At 34.6% G+C, this 9,441-nt stretch overlaps 1 protein-coding gene across 1 annotated transcript in view; it reads left to right on the forward strand.

Annotated features, from left to right (window-relative positions):
- The window catches only part of LOC129230513 (dynein axonemal intermediate chain 1-like), a 32,438-nt gene extending 23,223 nt beyond the window's left edge, over positions 1-9,215 (forward strand). Inside the window, exons 4-5 of the mRNA XM_054864916.1 lie at positions 3,929-3,980; positions 9,092-9,215. Coding sequence (XP_054720891.1) covers positions 3,929-3,980; positions 9,092-9,184 — 145 coding nt within the window. The 3' untranslated portion in view covers positions 9,185-9,215. The remainder of the gene's footprint in view (positions 1-3,928; positions 3,981-9,091) is intronic.
- Positions 9,216-9,441: the final 226 nt, after the last annotated feature.

Below are 9,441 nucleotides of genomic sequence, written 5' to 3' on the forward strand. Positions count from 1 at the left end.
TGTAATGGAGGAAAACTTAAGTAAACTTAACTGCATAAAATGTAAATTTGTTTATCTGAGAAAAGTACTTACCTCCGAACTTTAAAATTTATTCCATGAGACGCCCAGCTTTTTTCTTCACATGCAGGTTGTTCGGAAGCGGAAATCGCTGACTCACTTTCACTCCGCAGACACTTATATTATATATATATATATTTTAATTGCCTCTACATTCCGGTACGTGGAAAGGATGAGATAAATCCAACAGTATTGTATTCAAAAATGTGCAGCCGAAGTTACATATTTCCTATTTCATCTATTTCAACCAGAGCAAGAAGCACTATTGTTTAACTGGTAGACTGCACTGCTTTCAAAGTTTCGCGCCAAGTTCAAAGATCGACGACTGGTGGCGTAACGAAGCGGGGGGGGGGGGGGTGAGTTGTCTGGCCTGTTATCACGTGGGTCTCGGTTCAACCCGACAAAAACACAGTCGAGGCGAACAATGGAATGAGAGACGAGTTGTAAAAGATATGAGAGCAGTACCGGAAACGATGACGTCAAGGTTACGTCAGAACTGCAGAGGACAGTGTTTAATTTTTCAGTTAAATAACCATAGAATGGCCTCTTTTGATGTGAAATCACTCTTCACTAACGTGCCCGTTGAAGGTGCGTTAGACTGCCTTAAAATGAGATTAACTGAACATCACTTTTCCTACTTTGAGATCAATGAATTGTGCAATTTAACACGTTCTTGCTTAAAACTAAACACGTTTGTTTTCGACGGTAATTTTTTCCGGATGACTGAAGGTCTTGCTATGGGCAACCCTTTGAGTCCAATTCTAAGTGATTTGTACATGCACTATTTCGAACTTAAATTATTTAAAATTATACAATTTGATTTTTAAGTCAGGTACGTTGACGACATTTTTCTGCTTTTGGACTCGTCTGTCAGTGACCTTGATAACCTTTTATCCATCCTAAATACTATTGACCCACATATTCAATTCACTGTTGAATTGGAATCTGGTAATCATCTTTCTTTTCTTGATGTGTCCATCACTCGTCATAACAATATGTTTACAACTACTGTTTTCCGTAAACCCTTTGCTGTTTCTCTTCCCCCCCACAAGTTATCCGTTCATCCTCCTAAACAAAAATTGGCTGCTTTTAGATCTTTTATTTACCGTGCTTTAGCCATTTGTTCAAATTCCAATTTACTTTCATCAGAACTGAATTACCTACGAAGTATTGCGGTTGATCGGGGATTCACATCAGATATTATTGATACTATTTATAAGAAGCTATGTAGCTCAACTAACAAAAATCAAACACTTACTCCTGTGAACTATTCGAGTTCCGTTGTCTTACCCTTTTTTCCTAAAATCAGTCTACAAATTGCCAAAATCTTAAAAAAGTTTCATTTTTCCGTCACTTTTTCTCCTGTCAATAAATTAAAATTTTCACAGCTTAAACACCCTGTTCAGAACCTTGACAAATGGGGCATTTATAGTGTTTCCTGCCAGTGCAAATTGGCCTACATTGGGCAGACTCGACGATCCCTCAAATTCCGGATAAAAGAACACGAAAATTGCGTCAAAAAACAGGATCTCAAACGCTCCTCTATTGCTCAACATTGTTGGTCTTGCGGTCATAATTTTATTTTTTCTTCCGCCAAAGTTATTCACGAGTGTTCGTCCATTCATGATTTAGATTTTTGGGAGTCATATCACATATGGAAAAATGCTAATTTAATCGTCAATGATTTGTCTAGCACTCCCCCTTTTCCTAATGTTTGGAAGTCTGTTATTTGATTTATTTTTTGTCCGTGACGTTTTCTCCTGAGTGCAACTGTCCTCTGCAGTTCTGACGTAACCTTGACGTCATCGTTTCCGGTACTGCTCTCATATCTTTTACAACTCGTTTCTCATTCCATTGTTCGCCTCGACTGTGTTTTAGTCGGGTTGAACCTGTCTTCGTTTTTAATTGCACTGATGATGGCACTTGTATTTTAGAGTGCCGAAACAGCTGTTTGCTGGTTTTTTAACCTTTTTTCATTCTGAATTTGTACTTTATATACGTTGTCATATTTTATTCAATTATATTTCATGTTCTAATTATCTTGGAACATTGGAACAAATTTTGTCTGATGCAGAAAAATTAAAGGTTTTTGTAGATATTTTTAAATAATTTTTGCGAGCATTTTTTAATGTATTTTTTTAAATTTTTCCTTTTTCACATTGTTGGATTTATGCCAAAATATTGATTAAATTGGAGGAAACTAACAATTAAAAGAGTTAATTAATTAATTTGATCATAGAATATTGCATTGTCATCGGGTCTGAGGTCGCGTGCCAAATTTCAAAAGAATCCGATCGAAAGAAGTGGGTGAAATTTGAGCTGCAAGATTCTGTTACAAGATACATACATACATACAGGTGAAGCTAATAAAAGCGTGTTAAAAATGATCAGATCCTATGTTTTTAAGCATGCTCTTTCAGAAAAAAATACTTTTAAAATTTTGGAAACGACCCCATTACTCAAGTGCAAAATTTGTCACGAACGGTATTACCGCGAGGGTAAAGGCCCTATTTATTCGAAAATTCCATCTATTGCGAAAACATAATCAAGAATATACTTTATTCTTAAAAGAAGTCTGTGCTAAGGTTGGGAGAGAGTTGAAAAAAATGGGACAGAGCTGCATTTATGCTTTAACTGACGCTTTTTTCTCGTGGCGTAGTGTAGAGGAAATGGGGGCGCTTGTCAGGGCAGTACTTTTATTAACGGGGGGGGGGGAAATACCAAGGCAAAATTAATGTTAAAGAGACTAGTGAAGCCTACCCCCCCCCCCTTCAAGTTGGAAAAATAAGCAGCAATACGAAGTGTATCTGCTATTCCTGCGATTGATAAAGCCAAGTATATTGTCCAAGCGTGGATCCAAAAACGGAACATGATCCGCTTGACGAGATCAGAGAGGGAGACGAAAACTGCGTTTTTAGGCATGCATTGTCGGGAAATGTCCGTTTCTTTCGCTCCTTCCTAATGTCGCTAAAAGTAACTAAAAATTTCATTTTTTAAATTTCCATTTCGAATATTTTCTTTGGGAGAGTTACTAATTAAGTTTGACGTGTCTGTCTGTGGCGCTCTAGCGTCTAAACGGATGGACCGATTTTGGAAAAAAAAAAAAAATTGTTCGAGAAAGGAGAGTTGATCGAGAGTGTTCTTAGCTAGGTTGCATCTTTGGATGACATTAATTAACGAAGATATTAGTTAAAAACCTTTAAAAGGTTTTTTGCAATTTTTGCAGTAAAAAAAGTTAAAAATTTTCAAATTTAATGCCAAAATAAAGAGAATTTTTTTCCGCGTCTGATAGAATGTGTTTGGAACATTCATATTTCATAGAATTCGAACTATAACGTTTTTTTAAAAGCAGATTTTAATAATGAACTAAGCCTTTATTCATGCGATTGATAATCGAATTCATTGTTGACCGACAAGGAAATAAAACGCAATGATTTAAAATTTTTATCTGCTGCCAGTTTCTATTTAATAGGAAATAAAATATTTGATATTGATTTTAATAATCTAAGGCTTTTAAAATTATTTTCAATTTTCCCTCTTGATTCTACAGTTGCGACTCAGTCGGGGTTTTTTTGAATTTTTAATTTTATCGTTGCTTGTTTGATTTTTGATCTGCATTGCAGACGATGAAAAAAAATCTGCTACTGGGCTCAATGTCAATAAAAAATAACAACCTCTTTGCAGCTTAATATCTTATCTTTCAAATATTCTATGTGTATAAAAATATCATAATTTGGGGGTGGGGGGGAGGGAGAATTTTGCTTCTGCCTTGAACGATAGAAGCGCACGCGATGCTGCTTTTTTTTTTCTCCACGTAATAGATCTTGGGTCACCTTATGCATAATATATATTTTACCTCTCTCTTTTTCAGGGGAAAAGTCACCGTCTTCAAATTGTCCCCCAACCTGAGGTCTTCTCTGAAGGTATACACTTGCATTTATTGAAGATGGGAACCGCTCCATTTCTTAGATCCAACTTTTTATAGCAAAACTATAAAATGAGTTTACTAATCAAGCAAAATTTTAAAAACTGCAGTGGGCGATGAAACGTAACTAGAATAATTACCTAAAACATAATAATACCAAAAGAAACTAAAGTAAAAATAATGAACCACCCAGTATCCAGCATTCGTTTGAATTTTGACATCTTATCTTGTTCTTAGCAATCACGAATTGCGACAGGACTCGACTCGTTAGGTTTTTTGTTTTTGTAAATGAAATGGAATGGAAATGGCCAAGAAACGTGCACCCGTCATATTATGACTGGTGATTTTCTAGAATAGGTAAATATCCATTAAAAAAAAAAAAAAAAAAAAAAATTTGAATTTTGACATCTTGAATTCAAATTATGTTTTTCGCAATCACGAGTGTGTGTACGTAGGCGTGTGCGTTTGTGTGTGGGGGGTATGCGTGTTTGTGTGTAGGGGGTATGTGTATGTGTGTGTAGGCATGTGTGTTTGTGTCTGTGTGCTGGCATAAGTGTGTGGGTAGTTTTGTGTATGAATGTGTGTGGGGGAGGGGGAGTATGTGTAAGTGTGCGTTACAATTGGAGCTTTAAAGGGGAGGAGGAGAGGGAGGCAAAAAAAAAAAGACCACTAAACGCTATAGGACTTTTAGCGGCAGCAAAAAAATAAAGAAATTAATTTCAAAAAATGTGAAATTGTGAGCCTGCACACAAACACATATGTGTCTGTGTGCAAGCATTAATGTGTGGGTAGTTGTGTGTATGTGTTTGTGTGTGTGTATGTGTAGGTTTCTGTATGTATGCGTGTGTGTATGTGTTTGTGTATGTGTGTTGTTGTGTATGCATGCGCGTGTGTGTAGGACATGGATGCAACCTGGAGACGGCTTTCGCTATAGGAGCAGCATTGTGAGGAGCCGGTCGACGGTGGTGCTGGCAGAGGGTGGCGGTGGAAAAATAAAATGATAGGAATTCAAAACAGTCAAATGAAAGCAATAAGCAATCGTGATTGCTCAAAAAAAAAAAAAAAGGAAAAATTTTATGGCCGATATCCACCACTACACTTATCTATAAGATTATTCACAGTGTATAACGTTGTGTATTTTTATTTTTCATTAAACTTAAATGATACGAATGAGTAATCTGAAAATTCTGCATTTAGATTATGTTTTGCTTTTTTAGTTCATCTATATAGATGTCTTTTCCTGAAAAAAAAAGTAATTTTCACACAAAAAAACCCTTTTTTTTAATGTATGTCTTTTTCACTTTTTCAATGTTTAGTCTGCTTGATTAAGCTCTGGAAAAAATGATAAAAATCAAACCGCAGACGATTTGTAACTATGATGACGAAAATTTTGCTTCCTAAATGAATATTAAAAACAACCGTCGCATTGGTAATCTGAAAAATTGGAGCAACTTCAACTGTGGTCAAGTGAGGATAATAAACAATTTGTGATTGCCATAAAAAAAAAAAAAAAAAAATGCGTGTCGTCAAGGCACATAATGGAAGTGAAACTTTTATCTTTTCTTTACTTTCTTCTTTTGCATTCTGAACCGTTAGTTCACCAGCACATTTCCTCTCCCGCAATGCGCTTGTTCCTTCTGCACCTCATTTAGGCATATTCACAACAAAACTGTATACCTATATACATAAATGGCTACTTCTGTATGTATGTAAGGGGTAAGCTCCAAAACTACTGGACCGATTTTAACCATTTTTTTACCATAGACAGCTACATTCTCAGGAAGCAACATAAGCTATAATTTATTGATAAAAAACTTAGTTTAAAATAGTTGTGATGGAAAGCAGTAAATTTCATGCAATTTCCCCATTAAATGATTAAATATAAAACTCATTGTTACAAAAATTCATTGCCTCACAACAGCAATATTAAAAGTAATCATAATGAAAATTTTGAATCAAGGTTTCTCTGGAGCAAGCATGACATTTATTGCTTTCTTAGGATTGTTATCCTCATCCAGAGACTCTTCTCATCATCTATGCCAGCAATCGATACCAGGACTAAGTAAAAAGATAATTGATTTTGGCAACAGTTAGAAAATAGAAAGCGTTCGCTGCCTAAAATTACACAGGCCTGCAAAATTCGGGTCATGAAAAGGTGATTGTACGGTAATGGGTAGCTTTTATTCTTTTGGGTGCGCTGATTTCAAATATGACATTCATTTTTCTTAATCACATGAGAGATTTTCACCAATTGGGCTTTAACATGTAGGCAAAAAGCCTATTTTTTTTCCTATTCTGGGAGAAAGAGTGTTTTCAAAATATCTGTAAGTTTATTACTTTCAAACGAGTTAATGCATCATACAATTGGAAATCAGTTACTAAATATATATATATTTATTTCATAGAAATAAGAACATAGTGATAATTAATCATACGATTCAATTATAACGGAAAGCAATCTTTTCAACTGGCACTGTTTTTGCAGCCAAAGACTACTTAATAATATTTCTCGGCTTTCATTTCACTATGTAACGAAATATCACCATTAAAATAATCTTCAAAAGTTTTGTTAAAATGTAAAATAATCCACTAACTAAATTAGGCAAATCTATAAACAGCACAAAAACTTACATTAGTTTGTCTTTGTTCACAATTTCAAACACTGGCCAAGCTTTTGCTACTTATTTTGGAGACAACTCGAATGAAAATTTTTAGCATCATTTTATGGTCACCAAAAATATCTCAGTATTTGACAACAACATCTCTTTGACGAAAATTAATAACAGACAGTTTTACAAAGTAGAGAGGAGGAACATTATCCAAGGTATCTCAAAATGACTACCGGGGTACGCCGGGTATTTTTGCTAGTATTTTAATAAAGAAAACAGACTATAAATAACAAGAAAACTAAGCAGTACTCGAAATCCGCTTATTAATTGTTGTCAAAATCAATGAAAAATCTTTCTATATTAATAGGCAAGCTGTTTTCTTTCGGTACCGATTGCTGAGTTTTAGTGTCATCAATAAAATTTTTTGAAATTGAACACTAATTAAAGGATTTATTAATAAAAACGCATTTTCGTCCTTATTTGCTCTTTCTACGAGAACGGATGGTCCAATTTTTTCGAATTTGATATGGTTGAAAAGGTCTTTAAAAAACACTCCTTACGAAAAAATTGTCAGGGCGCCCAAGGTCCAATAACCTAAATCCACTAGAAAAAAGGTTATAAGCGTTTTTTAGTTAGCGAAACTGAAAAGTTTTCATTTTATCTCTTTTCCATTGTTGAAATTCATTGTTGGAAGCATGAAACATTAAGTTTTAATTTTTTAAACAACTTTTTTACACGAAAAATGCATTTTAATGCTTTGAGCTTGGTATATTTGGAAAGCTCGTGCAAAATACTTTGAAACACCTTCAACCCGGTTTTACCGAGAAAAAACACCAACACACTAGAAAAAGCTCATGAAAAATACCTCAAAAAACGTTTACCCCCCCCCCCCCCCGTTTTACGGCTAAAAAACAGAAACCTGCTACGATAACTAGAAACAGTGCTAGAAGCAATTAAAAGTTAGTGAAAATCCATTTTTATTTGCTTTTTCACGCAACATTGTCAGTGTGAAGAAATTGCTGGATAATATTGTGGTGTTGCCATTCCTTGCTTGAGCATAAAAAGATGAAATTCTTGCATTTCTTTTTATTACTGAGCCTTTTTGGGTAACTACGGGCATTTAATATATTTTCATTTTGATTATGTTTCCGCGATTTTAATATTTAAATAAATTATGTTACGAAGTGAGGGACGACTTTTATTCCCAGTTCCCAATAATACCTGCATTTGCTATCACCACAAACAGATCTCAAGGTGAAACACTTTTGATAAAATTGACATATTATTACGACGTCCAGTGCTTTCGCATGGACAATTATATGTTGTTGTGAGTAGAGTTCGTTCATTTGACTGTTGGAAATTTTATATTTAACGGCAAGATCATGCCTACTTTTACAAAAAATATTCATTCTACTCATTCAAAAAATATCACACACAAAAGCTTGCGGATCAGAACTTCAAAGGTTTCGCACAAAAAGTTTCACATCAAAAATCATTTTCTTTCTCATACAATAACACCCTTCTAATTGTTTTAAAAGAATATGAACTTTTGAATATTAATGTGAAGAAAACACACACACACACACAATTTAAATTTGAAATGTACAGAAAATTTTGCTTTAGTTTTCAATTTTCTTCACAAATCACACCATAAATTACGTGATGGAAACATTAATGTCAGATGCTTAATTACAAAGCCGGTGATACCAGAGGGAATGTAATCCCATTTTTCTAAAGCGGTAATATACAATGAAGTCCCGTTACAACGACCTTCATGGAACCGCAAATGTTATTCGTTGTAAAGGGGATTTCATGTTGAACTGGAATACAAGCGATGTAAAGACAAGTAAATCGGGACTGAAATTTTAGTACAAAAACTGATATTTCATTATATTGGTATTCGTTGTTACGGAATTTCCAGCTTACAGTAAAAGCAAGAGACTTGTTTTAAACACGTGATCCTCACCAGGGAGCCACACGAATTGTGCTATAAGAAAAAAAGTTTAGGCGCAGATGTTGTTTGCCTTTGCGCCTCATTATCGAGACATAATAGTCTTAAATTCAGCCAATATTTTGAAAAAAGAGAAAAATTGAAAGGCTTGAGGTGGGGGGATTGAACTTACCACCTTAGATGTAGTATTAACTATAGATACACATCGAGAAGTCAGCTTAATGGGCTCCCAATACCATCAAGTAGACGGACAAGCGTCCGAAAAGCGCATGCGTACTCAACTTTTGTCGTAGCCATCCTCCTCACTGAGCCTCGTAAGTGTCAGTTGGCGGCTTTTCTTCAAATTTCAGCAGACTTTGAGGTCTCATGTTTTGATACCGGGGACACGAGAGCAACTAGTTTTTGAGGCCAGAAATATGTTTTACTATGTTATTTCAATGACCCCTTATTGAAAAAAAAAAAACTATTATTACTTGCAGTCATTATTTACTTCTTTGACTGATTTTTCAAACAAAACTTTTTGACTGTATTTTTTATTTTGACTTACAGACATTAGATTCATCAGAGCCAGGCAAGTACGCTGCTAATGAGAAAGAAAAAATGGAGAAACTGCTAGCATCGGCAAAAGAAAGAGTCAAGTGATGTTTTAACTCGAGCTCAAACTTGAAAGTGCAAAAAGAAAAAAAAAAAGAAAGAAAAGAAAAGTTTCATTAGTTATTATTTGCATGTGAATGCTATTATTCATATCGATGTCTATATATGCATGCATATATACAGTATATTGATGTCTTCATCTAATGAAACTGTTTGGTTCCGGATAAAAGTTTATTATTGGGAAAATTTTGTTTCACGTGTAATTAGTAAATAAAATAGCTTTTCTTTCTTTTTAAAACTGTAAA

This window comes from Uloborus diversus, chromosome 9 (assembly GCF_026930045.1).
Source record: "Uloborus diversus isolate 005 chromosome 9, Udiv.v.3.1, whole genome shotgun sequence".
Classification (NCBI taxonomy): Eukaryota; Metazoa; Arthropoda; class Arachnida; order Araneae; family Uloboridae; genus Uloborus; species Uloborus diversus.